At 60.1% G+C, this 18,862-nt stretch overlaps 1 protein-coding gene and 1 long non-coding RNA gene across 2 annotated transcripts; one reads left to right on the top strand and one right to left on the bottom strand.

Annotated features, from left to right (window-relative positions):
- Positions 1-12,063: 12,063 nt before the first annotated feature.
- Positions 12,064-16,647, top strand: LOC120299525. The gene is made up of 2 exons (XR_005554430.1): positions 12,064-12,988; positions 15,979-16,647. It is a non-coding gene; the product is annotated as an uncharacterized LOC120299525 (long non-coding RNA).
- Positions 16,350-18,074, bottom strand: GADD45B (growth arrest and DNA damage inducible beta). Its single transcript, XM_039324414.1, has 4 exons — positions 17,832-18,074; positions 17,625-17,726; positions 17,219-17,438; positions 16,350-17,126 (listed from the first exon to the last, which is right to left on the bottom strand). Exons 1-4 carry the CDS (start codon positions 17,873-17,875, stop codon positions 17,013-17,015), a joined length of 480 nt encoding a protein of 159 aa, XP_039180348.1. The 5' UTR covers positions 17,876-18,074; the 3' UTR covers positions 16,350-17,012.
- Positions 18,075-18,862: the final 788 nt, after the last annotated feature.

Raw genomic sequence — 18,862 nt, 5'->3', positions numbered from 1 at the left:
GTGTGCCTCTGGGGATCTCCCTGCATGCCGGGCACAGAACCAGCCCAACCTCTGGCTTCCCTGCCCAACGCCCAGGGCCCTTGCTCAGGAGGCGGGTGCCGGCAAAAGACTCGCCCGGGGGAGGCCCAGAGGACGTGCTGGGCAGCCCTGGGGCCTGGTGTGAAGGAAGCCTCTTGGACTCAGCTGACCCTGCCTTGCCTGGCTGGTCCAGAGCCAGGGGTCCTGGGCAGGCAGCCGGTCCTGGCTTAAGCAAACCCAACGGAGCCAGAGGCCTAGGAATGCAGCTGCCGCGGGGGGGGCACTGCAGGCTCCCTCCCTCCTCCGGATCCCCTGCTGAGCCAGGATGCAGGCGGCAGACTGTGGCTTCCATGGGTCTCTCCGAGCGGCTGCGGCCTCTTCTCTCTGCCTCCTTCAGCAGCGGAGGGCAGGGCAGGATGGGCTAGGGTGGGGTGCCAGGGGCGGGGTGAGGGGCACCCAGGACTGGGCTATAGGATCCAGGCCAGAGCTTTAAGCACTGCAGCCTGGCAACCCCAGGGATGCCCCTTTGGAGAAACACGTCTTCTGCCCACCCCCAACCCCACAAATCCCTTTTGCGTGGTGGGTGGTACGTACAGAACTGCATGAGCTGTTGGGAGTATTCCCCCCCCCTCTGAGAAAAGTGCTTGTCCCTCACCCCCCCTTTCCGGAGGGCAGGCCCTTCAGAGACAAAAGAGGGCTGCTCTTGCAGTCTGCGTGGGCTTTGTCTGGAATACCTGCGGGTGCAATTTTAGCCCACTCGGCCTCGGAGGTTCTTTGTCGGCCCCTAGGAAGGGCTTGGAGGACCCTGGAGAGCTCCTGCCCTTTCAGAGGGGGCTCAGCTGGGATCCCACAAGGCCAGATGTGCACAGCTGGCCCTTTATATGGCAGAGGTCTTGGTCGCCTGAGGAAACGGCTTTGCCTCTGCAGAATTCTCCTCTCTCTAGAGCAGGGCTCTCCAAACTTGGCCCTTTTATGACTTGTGGACTTCAACTCCCAGAATCCCCCAGCCAGTTCTAGGCTGCTGGGGGAGACTGCTTGGCCCCCAGCTCAAGAGGAAAGCGAACCTTTATTCCATTTGAATGAACTCATTTCTGGGGAGCAGAGAGGAAGCAATTAAAAGCACCCCTGTATTCCAGAAGTTACTGGGGCAAAATAAATCTAAATAAAAATACTCGGAGGTATCTAACCTAGATCAGAAATGCTGTAAGAATTCTTTTGCAGGGAAACTGGATTTGCAGGAACGGAGATGGAACTCACCCACCACTAACGCCTGACTCGCCCACTCACGGCAGCTGAAAGTGGTGACGCGTTTCAGGGCCCCCTGAACAGAAATAATAACTGCCCGGTTTCTTACGACAATCTCTAATTTCTGTTTAGCAGCGCTCAGCCTCGCAGCCCCCCTGCCAGCCCGGGGCTACACCTCACCCTCCCTCCAGCGCCCCGAGCTACCGTGGGCGGCCCGGGGGTGCCTCATGGCTCTGGACGCTGTCAGCTGCCTCTCCCCTCAGCTCCGCCTTTCCCCCCAAGACGCCGAGCGGCCACTGTACGGTAAGTGGGGAGAGGGGGTTCCTCCTTGCTGGTCCCTGGACTCCGGGGCAGGCAGTCCCCGGGGATCTCTAAGGAGAGGCAGCCGGCCAAGGTGGAGGGCCGAGCTGCTCAATGCAATGGGAGAACAGGGGCGCTCCCAGTGCAAGGGCCTTCCTGGGGGGGGGCTTGCTGTGCTGCAGGATGCCAGGCTGCACCCTTGATTCTGCTGCAGGGCGTGGGGCATCTTTCAGAAAGCAGGGTTTCACCTGTGCCACCGCAAGGGTGTGTCACGGGCAGCCTGTGTGTTGTGTGTAAGAAGGAGGCTAACAGTTCCACCTAGAACAAAGGCGCCCCTCGCAGCCAGGGTGAGTCAGAGAGGAAGCTTCTCCAAGGCCTGCATCATCTCAAAGCACAGGAGACGTGTTTTGTGTTGCAAAACTATTAAGTGTGTCGGACGCGAGTAGGACAGTGTGTTGATGGAGCAAACAAGTTCCACCGATGGATCCCAGACTCTGCACGGTTCTCCTTCCCTGCCAGCGGGGTGAGCAGATGGACGGGGCACTCCTTGCTCCAGCTGGCAAGGATCCCACATCATCGGGACCAACTCACCTGCCTCCACCTGCTGGGCCGGCTCAGCAGCTGGTGGGATGGCGGGCACCGTCCCACCCAAGTCAGCCGGAGGCCTCTGCAGAGAGTGGAGGCGGCCTCACCCGTCAGGTTAGCCGGGGACAAGAGCAGGATGCGCGCACCGGGCCAAAGGAATCCAAGGGAGGCACCGGTCGCGTGAGGCTGAGTTGGCAGATGCCCAAGGCTGAGCCGGCTGTGCCTGCGCGCGACCCGGGCACTGCCTCCGAGAGCATCATCCACAGCCAGAGTGGCCAAGGACACGGCGAGGGGGAGGTGCAGGCCAGCCCCAGACGATGCCCCTGGCAACATCGGAAACATTCCCGAACCTTTATGCTTCTGCTCTGGGATTGCAAAAGCTCACCTCCATTTCCTCCTTGCGCAGAGAGTGTGCTTGTGTGTGTGTGTGTGCTTGTGTGTGTGTGCCAGGCTGTGTGGACATAGCTAGGCAGAAAGGGCACAAAGCCTGTCCCTTCACGGGGAGGAGGTGAAAATGCTGCCAATCCAGCTTGGCCGAAACCTGGCAGGCTGCTGAGTCAGCATCAGTGGGCAGAGCGGGCTGTGAGCACCAGAATGAAGCTGCCTCCCACTGCAGCAGCTGCAGCTACACTGACAGGAAGCAGCAGCAGACAGGCAAGTCGCCAGAAGCCAGCCGGGGTGGCAGGCTGGGCCCCCTGAAAGCAGGGGGCTGCTCCGCCAGCCCTTCTGTGACCTGTGGGGGGGGGGAAGAATGTGAGGAGGGGGGAGTGGTTCTGGATGGCTTGCAGGAGATGCAAATGGGGGGGGGGCTCCCTGAGCTTGGTTGTTTTATTGCAGATGGTTTATGACCCAACTAGGTAACAAACTTGAACAATGGGCCCTATCCAACAAAATGAGTTTCAATGTGGAGAAAAGCAAAGTTTTACATTTAGGCAGGAAAAACCAAAGGTACAAGTACAGACTGGGCGAGACCTGCCTTAAAAACGGCCACTGTGAGAGGGACCTTGGAGTCCTAGTGGACAATCCCTTGACCAGGAGCCAGCCGTGTGCAGCAGCAGCCAAAAAAGCTAACACAATCCTGGGTTGTATAAAAGAGGCATAGAATCAAGATTATGCGAGGTATTGGTGCCACTTTATAAAACCCTAGTAAGGCCACACCTGGAATACTGCAGCCAATTTTGGTCACCTTATCACAGACAAGATGTTGAGAGTTTGGAAAAAATCCAGAGAAGAGCAACTAAGATGATCCAAGGCCTGGAAACTAAAACATACGAAGAACAGCTACAGGACTTGGGTTTGGCCAGTCTAAAGAAAAGAAGAAATCGGGGAGATGTGATAGCAGCATTCTAGTATCTGAGGGGCTGCCCCAAAGAAGAGGGGTCAGGTTATTCATCAAAGCACCAGAGGGCAGGACAAGAAACAAAGGTTGGAAACTGATCAAAGAGAGAAGCAATCTGGAATTAAGGAGAAAATTCCTGACAGTGAAGACAATCAACCAGTGGAACAGCTTGCCACCAGAAATCATGGCACTCCATCACTGGAGATTTTTAAGAAGAGGCCAGACAGTCACTTGTCCGAGATGGTATAGAGCAGTGGTTCTCAACGTTTGTGTGACGGCGACCCCCTATCCTATCCTATCCTATCCTATCCTATCCTATCCTATATTCTATTCCGTTCCGTTCCATTCCGTTCCGTTCCATTCCATTCCATTCTATTCTATTCTATTCTATTCTATTCCCATTGCTAGAAGAGAAGGGGGGGACAACAAAGAAGGAGAGGGACAATGGCGACTGTGGGTCCCTGGTGCTCTCTGAGCCTGGCTTTGTTGCGGATGTTCCATGAAGCATTTAAACACAAGCACTGATGACGTTACCAGACTAGGTAGCACCATCTGTGCTAGTCAGCTTAACTGCAACCAAGAGCAGGATTTCTGGCCCTAGTTCCATGGAAAGGGAGCCTTGACCGGCTCCCCTGAGCCGACTGCTAACCTGAACGTGGCTATCCTGGCGCCCCTGGGCCTTCTGGGTTTTTTTTTTTTTTTTTTTTGTATTTTCTTCTTCCTTTTCCCTCTTCACAGAATTTCCCCCCTTGCAGAGGGGAGAGAGTGTTTGAACAACCTATATCACTTCCTAAACTGCTTTTCTTTGTATTTTCACGCTGTGCTTCCCTGAAAGGTACTAATTGCAAGTTAGCTCAGCTCTCCAACCTTGATTAATTAATTAGCACTCAGGGCCAGCTTGCACTGCTATCTTAAACTGCATGATTCTAATTAATTTCACCTCAAAGTCCTCCTTTTGTATCCCAAGCAGCTGAGAGCAGGGGCTAGGGCCTTCCCATCTATTCCCCAACCCCATTGTGTGTTTGCTTGCTCTCTTGTAATCCCTTTCTCCCCAATGAATGTAAATACATTGAATTTCCTTGCTAATTATTCCTACCCTACCCCCCCTTCCTTGTGGGTTGAGTTCTGGAAGCCATTAGGGCTGATTGGGGTCATAACCCCTGATGGTGTAGGTATTTATTAATTTATTAATTTATTTTCAAAGCTATAAACAAAGGCTGGCTGGCTGGTGAATTCTGGCAGTTGAAATCCATAGGCCTTCAAGTTAGGATGAACATTGAGCAGCAGCGTAAGATCCCTTACCCACAACAGCTGCACATGATGCACCATCCACCTGGCGCAATGAAGCGTTTCAGCAAAAAAAACAAAACTTTGAGGGTCCCTTTAAGCAGCTGGGTCTCCCAGATGCCCCAAAGGCCAAAATTGGCGGCTCTGGAGAGCCCCGCCGGCATCGGAGTCAAAGCAAGGGCGCTTAAGGGAGTTCAGAGGCTGAGGCAGCACGCTGGCCTGCCATAAAGCTAGTGAGGGTTTGCCCAGCTCCTGGCTCGGCTTCCCACGGCCACAGGCAGCAGCAGCAGCAGGAGGAGAAGCGGAAGGTCTGCATGGCAGGGTACAAACTGCTCACCCTCCTGCTTTGCCCTGTGCCAGTTGGGAGGAACCGCGAGGGGGGGGCAACTTGCAGGCATAATGGCAGGAACTTCAAAGGCTCCCGGCTTGGGCACGCCTGCCAGGCTGCAGCTCAGCACCACGCAGTGGGGAGGGTGAGAAGGGGAAGATGAGTTTAAAGCAGCTGGCGGGCATCCCCCACTTCTCGGCTGCCCAGGCGTTTCCTTGCTCAACAGCCTTTTCCAGCTCAAGGTGAAAGTCCTGCTCCCTGGCAATGCAGAAGCAGCTTCTCGCCGGGGACTTCCCGTGCTGAGTCAGAGGGAGCCCACGCGGCTGGAGAGGAGAGGGGAGGGGGCAACCCCGCTGAGCCAGGCTTGCAGTCCCTGAGCCAGCAGTGGCCCATCCTTGGCATTCCCCCAAGCCCTTTTATTGCCAGTTTCCTCAGCCAGCCTCTCCCGTATTCCGTAGGTCAGTTAAATAAACAGGGCGACCTCGGCTGACCCCCGGAGAGGAACCCTCTGTGCCCAGGCAGAAGAGCGCCTGACATCACCAGGAAAACCCTGGCAGGCCTGGAAAGGGGCCCTCGGCCTGGCTCCTCACCAGTGGCGGCCTGGCTCTGCTTTCAGGGGTCAGACGGGGGTCAGACTGTGTGTGTGTGTGGGGGGGGTCTAAAATCTCCCAGGCTGAATCCAAGGAAGCTGCTCCCGTCTCTTCAAGCCCTGGGCTGGATCTGACCCAATGCCAGGATGCTGAATGTGGATTCTGCAGAAGAGTCTCTAACCGGGTCACGGAACAGCTTTGAAGCGAAGCCGAGACAGAAGCCTCAGCCCTGGCGGCCTCTTTGCAGCCCTTCGTCCGGCTGGCCAAAAGCAAGAGGCCCAGCTCTGTCACCGGGCAGTTGCAGACCGCAAGGAGGCCCAGATCAAGGGGAAGACCCTGGGCCAAACAGCTGCAGGGAGGAGGGGGAGCAGGAGAACCCCAGCCAGGAGAAAAGAGGAGCTCGGTGTTATTCAGGCCCAAGCTAGCCCCCCCCCCCGCACCCAGTACTGCAAGCTGTGACGCCCTCCCCTTTTGAGGCTGAGAAAGGGCTTTTGCAGGCCCAAGAACCCCCCCTCCCAACTGGGACACAGACTGCCAGCAGGCTCAGGCGGGCAAGTCACCAATGGGCTGCCCTCCCCGGTTCTGCCAGTCAGAGCTGGGCAAGCCCATCATGGTGCTGGCAGAGGGTCTCTTGTCCTGCTTCACCAGCCTGGCTCAGCCAGCCTGCCATGGGCAAGGGGGGGGAGGGAGCTGCAGGGAGGGAGGGGGAGGCTGGGACGAGGGGAATGGAAACGGCTCCAGTGGGACCCGCTGGCCGTTCCAAGGTCCTGGAAGGGATGGGAGACCATCCAGCTTGCCAGGTCAGGGACTGTTACCAAAACGGTTCGTTTGGATGCAATCCGGCAGTTCAACATAACCCGGAGGAAGGCGGGGAGGAGGAAGAAGGGAAGCAGGTGCTTTGGGTGGGAAACTGCAGATCCAGCCTTGCTTCTCTGCAACTACTTGGCTGGAGCAAAAGTGCACTTTCACTAACCACAGATTGGAGAGTCTTCCTTTTCTAACTGACCCAGTTGGGACGACTGACAGTCTCCAGGGAGGGGCTGAGGGGGAGGGGGGAGTGCAGGGCAGGTGGGTGAGGGGATGAACTCTTCCCCCCCCCTACACAACTCCTCCTCTTAAGACCCACCGGCCAGAGTCCGCCCTCCTCCCCCTGCCAGACCTCTCCTTATGCAAGCTTGGACCGAGGCCCCCCTTCCTGGGGGGGTTGTTCATGGTTCTTTGAGTGGCCGCTGCCTTCCTGGGATGGACAGATGGACTCTTGGCTGGAGCCAGGGCACCTGGGCCCTCCCTCCCTGGGGCTGGAGCAGGAGTGGGGCACCCATCTGCCTGTCTGAGCCAGGACAGACAGCACCCCCCGGGAGTTCTGCCCCCCCGCAGGGCCCCCTTCTCCCCCACGTGGGCTCCCCAGAGAAGAAGGACTGGTGAGGAGGTGCCCCACCTGGGCATCCCTTCCGGGTTGCAAGCAGAGCTCAGGGCGAACTCCTGGATCTTCCATCATCACAGCTGGCCATAAATGGATCCTCCATGGTCAGGGGCAGTCACCTTCAGGCTCTCTTCCCCCTCCCCTGGGGAAGCCAGGGCCCGGCCGTTGCCGGAACGCCCTTCTGTGGTGCCCAGCCGGGCCGAGCGGGGGGGGGGGAACTTCCGATGGGGAAGGCCGCTGGCCGGGTGGAGGGGGCCGGGGAGGCTCCGGCCCTGACCCGCAACGCAGGACGAGAGAGGCCGACCGTGACGTTCGGGGGGTCGCGGGGAGACGGGCGGCTTCGGCGGATACGCGGGAGGGGCGCCGGCCGTGGGGGGGGCTGTTTTCCCAACTTGCTCCCCCCCCATTAGCCAATTGGCTCCTGCTGGTGGGGCGGGTGGGAGAGAGGCTGTCTTGGGGAGGGGGCACGCGGGAGGGGCGGGTCCGGATCCCTCCTGGCCGTGAGCAAAGCCCCTCTCGCTGCTTGCAGCCCCCCAGTGGGAGCGCCCAGCGCGCCTGACGGCGTGAGAGCGAAGAGCCGGCTGACTGACGCGGGGGGCAGGGCAGCCAGGATGGGAGGCTGCCCAGGGAGGGACCCCTCCTCCCCGCTGGGGCTCGGCGGCTGCTCCTGCTGGGAAAAAGGTTCTCTGGGGGAGGGGGAGGCCTTTGGCCTTTTGGTCCCGGTGGGATCCGACCGGTCGGTGTTGTTGCTGACGAAGTTTGTGCTGGCTGGGAAGGTTCCCAGGAAGGAGTCGTGAGTTGAGCCCTTTTTTGCCAACCCCTTCCCACTCTCCCCCGCTGGAGAGAGAAAAACACCCCCCAAGGAAAACACGGGGGGGGGAGAGAGATTGAGAACAGGGGAAGCCTTTCTGCAGGCTGAGATCCTCACTGGCTGCCTGGAGGGGCCTCGCTGCTCCCTTTGAACCCCCTGCAAGTAGAAAGTGGGAGGGGGCGGGGGGGGCTGCTAAAGATTCCCTGGCACACATCTCTGCCTGGCAGGCCATCCTGGGGCTCTGCGGTGGTGCTCCAAAAGCCTCTCCCCCCCCCCCGTTTAGCAGGGAGGTGCAAGGGACACCCTGAAGAAATCCTCTCCCCGATGCTGGGACCCCTCCCTCGGGGTCTCCTCAGCAGATGGGAGGAGAGGCAAGGAGGGGGCCTTCTCCGGGGGGGGGAGGGCTTTGCTCCTGGGCCCGTCCCCAGCCTCTTTGGCATTCGGCCCCTTGCTTGGGGGCACCCTTGTCCTTGCTCTGAGCAGGGGCCACAGCAGAGGCGTGCCCGGGAGTCCATGTGATGCCCCCGGGGGGCCCCTGTAGCCCAGAGAGGCAGATCCAGTTCCCGGTGCTGTGCAGGTGTGGCAGTGGCACCTGCCAGAGAATACCCTGCCCTCGGGCCCTTCCCTGTGTTTTTTTTTCTGGAGTTTACCCCACCCAGCTGGAAATCCGGTAAGTTGCCACAGCTGCTGGCACGGTTGCTTTTGCCATCGGCTTTTGCCCCGGAGAAGCAGCTCTGCCAGGGAAGCTGGCGGCTGGCTGCCCACCACCCGGAGGGACCAGCCTTGGCCCCAGCCCCAGGTCTCCAGCAGCTGCTCGCCCCTCCCCCCAGGACCAGCCTCAGTGCCACCTGTGGCCGCCTCTGTTTGTGGCAACCTGGCAGAGCCCCCAAGGTGCCGCATCCCCTCCTGCCACACGGGACAGGGGGGGCGCTGGGGCTTGCTCCCAGGCAGTCAGGAAGATCCCAGGGCTGGCTTATGAAGGAGCGCCTGGAGGGGAAGGGAGGGGTGCCCAGTCAGGATGGCTCAGTGTTCAAAGGAGTAAACACATTTGCATCCAGCTTCTCTTATCCTAATGAGCAAGTTACATGCAAGCCGGAAAAAAGTCACACCCAAAGAAGAAATTAGTTGCAAAATAGAGGTTATTTATAGCTGGCTGCTGGCCTTGGCATCTGATAGCACTAACTCAGTTTATTTCCCCCCCCCCACTTTTCCACGCAACAAATACAATGGTGCCGCCTGGGCATAGCTTCTTTCATTTGGTTAATGAAAAACAGGCATGTGAAAATGTAAAATAATTTGGCAAGCCGTGCCCAGCAAGCAGGTTCAAACAGGCCCCATCCTTTCCGGATAGTTCGCCTTGCCTCTGCCTCACAACAAGGAACTTATTCAGCCCCCCTCCTGGCTTCTGGAGCTTTGTGTGTCTCCTTCTCTGTCACATACACACACACACACACACACACACACACACACACACACACACGTGACATGCTTTCAAGCCACTTTGGTGCCTTTTAAATAAAATACACTCTGCACTTCAGCCATTCTTGTTTCATCTGGAGGGTCAGGAAAACCTGCCCTGAAGGCTGCTCCAAGGCCAGGCCCCCCTCCCTCCTCTCCAGGACCCCCCAAGGCCCCCCTCGGAGCCCTCCTTCCTGGCCAGGCCTCAGGCCCAGAGGTGGCAGAGCCAAGGTGGGGGGGGGATCTCAGGCAGGAAAGTCTCCCCCATCTGGGTGGCTGGATGAGAATGGCAGGCCCTTCCTGGGGGCTGCATCCCAATGGCAGCCCCCCCAATGGAGGAGGGGGACACACAGCCTCTGGGAAGGCAGGGGCCGCTGGGCCTTTAGCCTGTGTTGGTCTGTTGTGTTGCTGCACTGCTTTGAGAGGGAAAATGGCACAGCTGCACAAACAGGGTGCAGCCTGGTGAGGAAAGTTCCTGCCCCTTGGCGGAGTGCGCCCCCCCTTCCTCTTTTCCGCCAGTCCTGCAGGGCGCCAGGGGGCCACCCATGGGCTCTACTTGGGCTTCTCTCTTGCCTGGCTCAGCCTCTGGCCTAGAGCCACCTCCCCCACCCACAACGGGGGCAGGCTGGATTAATCCAGGGGGGGGATCTCCATGAGGAGGGGGCAGCTGGCGTGTGCCCATTGTAGCTGAGGGTGCCAGTCGTTATGCCATGTCTGCGGCATCGGTTCATCGGGAGATGCTGCCAACTGGAAAATGATTTTCTTGCTCACCAAACTCAGAGATAGAGTATGCCAGTATGTGGAAGTTCTACCAACTCTAAGCAGGCATATGCCTGGATGAATGTCTGTGGAGAGCCAAGCCCGCTCTGCTCCATTCCTTTCATCCAAAAAAACCCGGAGCCAACAGCAGGGGTGAACCCTGGGCAGAGACAGGCAGGGTCACCTCCTTCTGACCCCCACCCAGCCCAGCCTCTCCCTGCCCCAAGTCCATCACCTTCCCCTCAAAAGACTCCGGGGCCTCCCTGCCCCCCCTCCCCTGGCTGAGATTTCTTTCCCTCCTGCAAAGGGCCACTTGGGCCTTTGGGGAAACTCTGGTGTGTGTGTGGGTGTTTTTGGTTGGGGGGGGGAAAGAGGCCCTCAGGAGTGGCCAGGAAGGTGGACAAGAGGCTCCACCCATTGGAAGCCTGTGGGAAGCCCACCCCCATGCAAGACAGAGCCCACTTGGGAGAAAGAGAACTCAGCAGTAGGTTTATGTTTAGGTGATGCCACACAAAGAAATTCCCCCTTTAGGCCCACCCTCCCTGCCCCGTTCCCCACTGGGGCAACCTTGAAAACCAGTGTCTGCTTTTTCTCTCCCCTTACACAGAGAGAGAGGGAGAGGGAGGGAGGGAGGGAGAGGGAGGGAGGAGAGAGAGAGAGAGGAGGAGAGAGGAGGGAAAGAGGGAGGAGAGAGAGGGAAGGAGAGAGGGAGGGAGAGGGAGAGAGGGAGGGAGAGGAGAGATAGAGGGGGAGAGGGAGGAGGGGAGGGAGGAGAGAGAGGAGGGAGAGGGAGGGAGAGAGGGAGAGGGGGAGGGAGGGAGAGAGAGAGAGGGAGGGAGAGAGGGAGGGAGAGAGGGAGGGAGAGGGAGAGAGGGAGGGAGAGAGAGAGAGGGAGGGGGAGGAGAGGGAGGGAGAGGGAGAGAGAGAGAGGGACTTGAAGGGAGCCTGGGATGGCAAAGTCATCCTCGGGGCTTCCTGGGGAAGTGATCAACCTGCTTCCCAGGCTTGCCTCCCCCGTGGCTGGCAGGAAAGCGCCTGTCCAGGACAGAGGAAAATTGCCTTGGGAAAACTGCCGCGTGGCTCCTCTCCGCACACCGGAAGTGGGGAAGCAAGGCTGGCAAAGGAAATGCCAGCCAGGCTGAGCTGCCCTGGAGGATTTCTCCAGGATTGGAGAGGTTGGTTGACCTGTCGCTCTCTTCCCAGCTTCCCAGGTCCTGATTTGCCCTCCCGTCTAGAGCCAGGTGCAGATTCCAGACTCCCAGTGCAAACCGGTGTCGTCCTGGAGCTGGGGAGGCGCCCTGAGCCCCCAAAAGACGCCTCTAATGCAGGGAGCTCCCCTTCTCTGGGTCTTGGGCCCCTCTTAAGCTTTAGGAAGTTCCCAAACCCCACTGGAAGGGCTTTCGACAAAGAGGGGGAGCTTCAGAGGAAGGCAGGGAAGGAAGAACTGGGGGGCTGGGGAGGGGAGGGGGGCTTCTTGAGGCCCCTGGAATTATTCCACCCCCCACCCCCCACCCCGCCGTGCCTCTCCTTCCAGGTGCAGACACCAAATGTGGCCTTCAGAGAGCCTTCTGGGCCCCAGGAAGCACGTGCCCAGCCGTGGTCCGGTGGGCGAAGGGGGCCAGGGTTATGGTGAGCCCGCGGGGACCCTCCGGCATCTCCCCGGGGCCTCTCCTTCCCTGGGCTGGGCAGCCTTCCAGTCAGCAGTCCCTTCAGGAGTCAGCTCTGCCTGGAGGGGCGGGGGGGGGTCAGCTGGCCGTCAGACCCCAAGGGAGGCGAGCGAGCCCTTCACATATTTTGCTCAGAGGGGCAAAGAGTCCTGGCGGCCAAACCAGTCGTGACTTCCCCCAACCCCCCCTCCCTTTCTGGGTTTCCTGCGTCGGCCGGCGAGGGACTTTCTGCAGAAGCGCCTCGGGGTCTTGCGCTGCACGGGGGCTCCCCCCGTAGTTCCGGGGAGGGGAGGGGCAGTTCTTTTCCGCTCTCGGCGAGTCTCTCGGCGCCGGCCAAGCCCAGTCTCGTCTGCGCGGCTCCAGTCCACTCCGGCGGGCGGGCGAGCGCAGAAGAGCGGGGTCTGTCCTGGCCGAGCGCCCCGGAGGCCCAGGGGGACGGCGCCGCCTCCGCAAGGGGCAGCCCCGGGACGTGGGACAGTTGCCCTCCACCAAGCGCGGCAGACGCCCCTTTGGGCCGGACTGTTGCGAGGAGCGCCCGACGTTTTGCTAATCCGGTTGTGCAAGCTGGGTTCGAGTCCCGAGCTTCACCCCTGCAGGGGTGGGCGCAAAGGGGCTCCCCCGGCCGAGCCTCCGCGGCCCAAGCTGTGGGCTTCCACCGGCCGGGCAGGGCGACGCAACGCGATTGCGGCCTGCGCCCCTCGCCTTCCCTCGACTGGACGGCGGCCCTTTCCTAGAAGCTGCGCCGGGGGGAGGAGGAGGAGGAGGAGGGGGCAGCCCATTCCATCTTCGCAGCCCTCGAATTGGCCCCGTTCGAGCGAAGCAAAGCTGGCGGTTGTTCCTGGTTTCCGAAGGAATTCAGACGAGCGGGCAACTGTTCGCGCGCTACGAAGGAGGTCCTGGGTGAATCGAGCTTTGCGGCGGCGCTGAAGGCGGCGTCCGAGGAGCGATGTGGGGAAGCGGTGAAGGCTCCGGGCTGGAAACCAGAGACGGTGAATTCTGGCCCTGCCTGAGGCAGGAAGCCAGCAGGGCGACTTCGGGCCAGTCCCTCCCGCTCAGCCCGGGGAAGGAGGCAACGGCAAACTGCTTCTGGAAAACCTGGCCAGAGCTGGCAGGCTGGGAGACCCAAAGAGGCTGGTTTAGGAATCGGTCGTTCCTAGGCAACCACTGCTTGCAAAAAGGTGGGGAAGTATTTTCCGGAGAGGGTCCTTTCACTCCAGCAGAGAGCAGGAACAGCCGGGAAGCCTCAGTCTGGGCAACAGGGAGGGTTGCGCGATTCTCGTGCTCCGAAGGACCCTGGCAGCCCTCCAGAGCGGGCAATGGCAAGTCCCCCAATCCCTGGCGAATCCCCACGAGCCACGCTGGCCGGGCAGCTCAGTCGCTGCAATGCCAACTGGGGGGGGGGAATGCAGGGAGGGGTGGGGGGGAAGTCCCCCTGCACAGTTCCAGGAAAGGCAACAGACACCTTCAGTCCACAGGAACAATTCAGGGTAACAGCAACAACAACACTTAAACTGCTGAGAGGCCCACAGGATGCCGGTCACCCCCTCGGCAAAGGGAGCCGGTGGCACCTGCTGCTTTGGGGGAGCCCGAGGGCTGAGCCAGCCACCAATTACCAGCTTCCTTCAGCAAAACAAGCCAGAGAGCTGGGCAGAGGCCACCGAGGCTCATGCCCAGAGGGGGGAGCCGCGCCCAGCCCTTCATTTGAGGCCATGGGGCCAGTGCCACTCTTGACCAAGTGGCATCCGGGTGAGGGGAGGTCAGGGAGGAGCGAGGGACCGGCCCGGAGGATGAAGGGAAGGGACCAGGAGACCAAAGGGGCACAGCCAGGTCCCAACACTGCAACCCCGGAGGTTGGGGGGTGGGAGGTTGGGGGGGAGAGTTGGCAGCAGGGCCCTAGAATTTGAGAGGGGGAAACAGCCTATGGCTGCTGTGCAAGAGAGGAGCTGCTCCAGGTGTCCAATTGTCCAGCTGAGACACGATTAAAGAGAAAGGATTTGTTGTATCCCACTGCTCCAAGTTGGTCATTTAGGAGAAAATACTTTTTTTTAAAGATTCCACCCCTCCCCCAACCACTGAGAAATGTGAAACCATCGGCCAAGTGAGGCATCTTCTGGTGGAGAATCCTGTGAGTGGGTTCTGGGCCAGAATAGAGATCCCCCTTCCAGCAAGTGGAGATCAGGATAGACTGGACCTGGTTGTGGAGGTACTATTTTGCCCTTTGGTTTAAGGGATAGCCTGCCAAAAAGCGGCCTCTGCCAGACCATTGTGGCTTCCTCAGCCCCTTCTGGGCTTCCGCACTCAGATCCTCTAGCGTCCCCTCCCCCATTCTCTCAGGGAAAGCCGGGTTGTTCCCCACATCTGGAGAAGCCTCAGACAGTAGCGGTCTTTGCGGATGGCCCAGGAGGCTCCCTGCTCCTCCGGGAACAGGCCTGCCGTCTGCCCAGAGAGCATCAGGCTGGGGTGGGGGATGGGGGGGCCTTTCCCAGGAAGTCCCCACAGGAAGGAGGGGGAGGGGCAACAGAGCCTTGCTCTCCAGGACGCTGCTGGGTGTTGGAATAACAGAATCAAAAAGCTGGAAGGGACCTTGGAAGTCATCTAGTCCAACCCCCTGCTAAGGCAGGAAACCCTAGACCATTTCAGACAAATGGATGTCCAGTCTCTTCTTAAAAACTTCCATTGTTGGAGGCAGGTTGTTCCACTGATCAATTGTTCTGTCAGGAAGTTTTTCCTTAGTTCCAGGTTGCTTCGCTCCTTGATGAGTTTCCATCCGTTGCTTCTTGTCCGGCCTTCAGGCGTTTTGGAGAATAGCTTCACTCCCTCTTCTTTGGGGCAGCCCCTGAGATACTGAAAGATTGCCATCATGTCCCCCCTCGTCCTTCTCTTCCTTAAACTACTAGGCATACCCAATTCCAGCAACCTTTCCTTATATGGTTTAGCCTCCAGTCCCCTGATCATCTTTGCTGCTCTTCTTTGCACTCTTTCCAGAGTCTCAACATTTTTTTTTATATTGTGGTGGTGACCAAAACTGGATGCCATATTACCGTATTACCAGGGTATGGAGTCCACTTCGAGACAGTTGTGTGTGTGTGTGTGTGTGTATGTTGCATCTAGGGTCCACTTTGCAAGAGGCCTCCAGAGGAAGAGCTGGCCGCCAGGTCTCCCTCTTCAAACCTCTTTGGCCATTCCCTGATGCAAGGACAGGTGGTGTTACTGTCTTGCCCCCCCAAAAAAGGGACCCTCAGCTTTCCCTCTTTGCTGGCAGGCTCCCCGCTTTCCCCAAAGTCTGAGGGGGCGTTGCACTGGGGCATCCTCTGCTTGCATGCAGCCCCTCCCCCAGACCACTGCTGGGGGGAGTTGGCCACAAAGGAGGGGGGGGGGCAAAATAATTGGAGGTTTTACAGGCAAGTATTAACAAGACTCTCCTGTGACACTGTGGCTTGGCCAAAGTCCCGGCTAGGCAGGGCTCAGCTGGAGAAAGGTCAGCCTGGCCTTCAGAGAGAAGCAGGCACACCCCAGGCCAGCCCATTGCTGTCGCACTGAATGTTTTGCTGCCTGAAAATCTGGTGGGAGGGGGAAGCTCTGACAGATCCTCCGCTGTGAGGAGCCCACGTGTCCCACTGCATCTGGGGAGAACATTCCCTCCACTTTGGGCAAATCCCTTTCCCTCCTGGGGATCTTTCAGGAGAGGCCTGGCCCAGCATCTGGGAATCAGCCCAGCATGCAGCCCATTTTCTGGGAAGTTAAGAAACAGCTTTGTGGTGGAATCACATTCCTGAGCAAGCCAGCCCAGGGATCCCAGCAGGAGAACTGCACACTCAAAGGCCCCCCTGGCTGTTCCGGGAAATGGGAGCTGCCAATTAGCATAGACAGGGCTGGCTGAAGGGGGGGCGAGGGGGAGGAGTGGGAAGGAAGCTCTCCCCAAACCTTGCAGAAGGAAGGCAGTTGCAGCAATGTCCCCCCCCCCCATGGGAAGCCATCCTGCAGGCCTTCGCTCTGGGGCTTGGTAAGGAGAGGTGGGTTGGGGACCATGCCAGTTTCACTCTGTGGCAAGGGCAACTGCCTGGCACTGCTGCACTTGGCTGGGCTTCCTGTTGGCTCCTCCACCTCAGATCCAACTGAAGGAACAAGTTTAGGAACATTTTGAAACACACGTTTTTTTTTTTTACAGGAGGTCTGTTGCAATCCGGAACCTGCTCCAACTATGCAACTCTGCAACATCTCACAGACACACTTTCCACCGAATGAGGCCCTGGACCAAGTGGTAAAAAGGGGAGAGCATGGATGCCTTTTTGGGTCAAGATCCTTCTGAATTAAGGGAGGCATCCCAAGTAGAGAAGGGAAATCCAGCCCCCCCCCATTGGAAATGCCACAAGGCAACCACTAGTATTGGCACAACAGCTGGGCCTGATCCTGTGCAAAAGGCACGCTTGCCCCCCCCCCTTCATGGCCATGCAAGAAACACAAAGAGGCCCTTGAAAAGGAAAGCAGCCCCTAAGACAGACTCAAGATTTGCTGAAGTGTTACTTTCAGACCATAATATATGTTTATTATTCTTTTAATCCAAGAATAAATTTGCATTTGGCTCCTGCAACTTCAGAATTTCATCTTCGGACAAAAGTCGAAAACAAACATGCAGATCTTCTTCCAAGATAAATAAAAGTCAGTAGAAGGAATTTTTTTAAAACTAGAACAATCCTCCACAGCTGAAGGTTGGAGAGCTCCGTCCTCTTCCCACAAGCTCCCAAGCGGAGGTGACTTTGGGCTGCCTCCTCTCTGCTGCTCCTCCTCCTGGGGAAGAGTCCTGGGAGAGGAGCACGCCTGGCCCCCTCCACTCCCCCCCAAGGCCTAACCTCCTCCCAGCAACTCGGCTTTCCAGCTGATCAGGCAGCGTCTCTCCTGGGCAGGCAGCCCCCCTTGGCACTCTGGCAGAGCAGCGTCTCCGCCCTCGGGGAGCCTGGCGCCCACACGGTCCCACAGCCGCCATCCTGCCGCCTCCTCCTTCCAAGCAGTCAGCTGATGGAGCAGCAGCGCAGCCCTCCTCCTCCTCCTCCTCCGGGCCAAGCCAGACCTTCTGTTGGCGCTGTTCCGCTGGATCACCCGCCGATAGTCAGGCGCTATTGTGATTTTTACAGAACCGACATTCTTCCCTTCGGACGCAACTGCTGCACACGTGACGCTCCGCACCAGAGCCCGGCCGGGGCCTCAGCGCGCCTGCAGAGCCACGTAGGGCACCCACTGGTCGTTGCACCGGCTCTCCTGGCAGAATCTGGCCACCTCCGCCAAGCCCTGGCTGCCCCAGGCGTCCGTGTGCGGGCTCTGCGGGGAGGAAGACAGGGCGCCCTTGAGTTCCAGGCCGGCCTCCGCTCCCGCCCGGTGTCCCCCTTAAGAGCCCCCGCCGCCCGGCTCACCGTCACCAGCAGGCAGTGCAAGTCCCGCGGCTCCGCGCCGCCGCCCGGGGGCTCCTCGCCCAGTACGGCCGCCAGGCGCTCCAAGCCGGAGGCGCGCAGGATGTGGATTTCGTTGGCGCAGCAGAAGGCCTGGATGAGCGTGAAGTGGATCTGCAGCGCGATGTCCTCCCCGTCCGCCTCGTCCGCCGCCAGCAGGCAAAGCACCACGCTGTCCGGGTCCCTGCGGGGAAGGGCGGCGGGGTCAGCGGCGGCGGCCCGCCTTCGCTCGGCTTCCGGGCAGCCGGGACCCGGCGAGTCTCGCGGGGCGGGCGGCTGTTGCCGGCTGCACCCGGGCCCGGCGATCCCCGTCCCTCCTCCCTCCCTCCCCGCCCGCCCTCTCGGGGGACGGCGGAGCTCCTCCACTCACGCGTTCATGAGCTTGGCGGCCTCGTAGACGCCCACCGTCAGGCAGCCCTGCCTCTGCGCCGCCGCCAGCAGCCGCTCCAGCGCCTCGCCCACCGAGCCCATCCTGGAAAGAAAGGCCGGGCCGGGGGTCAGAGGCGGCCCCGGTGCCTCGCCCGCGCGACCCCTCCCCATCCCCATCCCCCCCAGGCGGCCGGGGCGTCGGACTCACCCGTGGGCCGCGCTGTCAGAAGGCACCAGCTCCTCCAGCGTCATGTCGAGGGCGAGCTGCGGTCCACCCGCGGGGCAGAGCGGGGACGCGGCTCCGGCCTTCCCGCAAAGCAGGCCGGCGGAGCAAAGCGGAACCGGGCAAATAATCCACAGGCGGGGAAGCGAAAGCAAGCGCGGCTCCAGGCGGGGCTCACGAGACGGATCCTCCCCGGCTGCCGCGACCGAAACTCTGCGGGGTCTCGCGGTCGACGGCGCCTCATATACCTGACCAGAGGGGCGGGCTTACTCCGTCCGTTCCCGCCTGCGATTGGTCCGCCGGCAAACCAGGCCGGCCCGCGAGCTTCGCCATTGGTCCGCTAAGGAATCCCACGGGGAAAGGCGAGCGTTTGCCTTCGGGGCAGAGAAGCTGCTGAGTTTCGGCCGAGTTTCCCAGCAGCGGCATTTCCTGCCCGGGGAGCGCGCGCGGGGGCGGGGGCTGTTTTGCAGAACTCGAGGAGTTCCTGGGAAGGGAGGGCGAGGACGGAGCGCGGCTCACTCTCCCTCCCCCCGCTCCCCCTCTTGGTGGGGCGGCGAGTCAGCCAGGGGGCTTTTACACTAGAAACTCCCGATGCCCACGTTCTTGGCAGGCAGGAAAAGGCTAAGCGGAGCCCGGGGGGGGGTTAAAGGAGATCGCCCATGCAGACTCGGAAAACGCAACAGGCTGGGGGGGGGAGGCTTCTGCTTGCAGGCGCCCTCTTCCTTCGGCCTTTCTCCCCTTTTGCCCAGGCACAGCGCTCCCCCCCCGCGCAGAAATGTCCAGCTGGACGAACCCGCCTCCCGCCCGTAGTGGGCGAGAGGTCGCGGCGGCCGAGCGACCCTGTTGCAGGGCGGCCGGTCACACGACGCGCGTTGCGTCACCGCTTTCTTTGGTCTTGTGGTTCACGCGCAGCCGGAGAGGAAGGAGGCCCGTTTCTTCCCAGCGCTGGGCTCCCGAGGCGCGTGGACGTCCCGGCTCCCCGTCTGAGCCACGCCGGGAGACTCCGGCTCGCGCGC

This window comes from Crotalus tigris, unplaced genomic scaffold, assembly GCF_016545835.1.
Source record: "Crotalus tigris isolate CLP2741 ecotype Arizona unplaced genomic scaffold, ASM1654583v1 scf7180000024298.760630, whole genome shotgun sequence".
Classification (NCBI taxonomy): domain Eukaryota; kingdom Metazoa; phylum Chordata; class Lepidosauria; order Squamata; family Viperidae; genus Crotalus; species Crotalus tigris.
The sequence above is the reverse complement of the archived record's forward strand: the minus strand, read 5'-3'. Positions and strand labels throughout refer to the sequence as shown.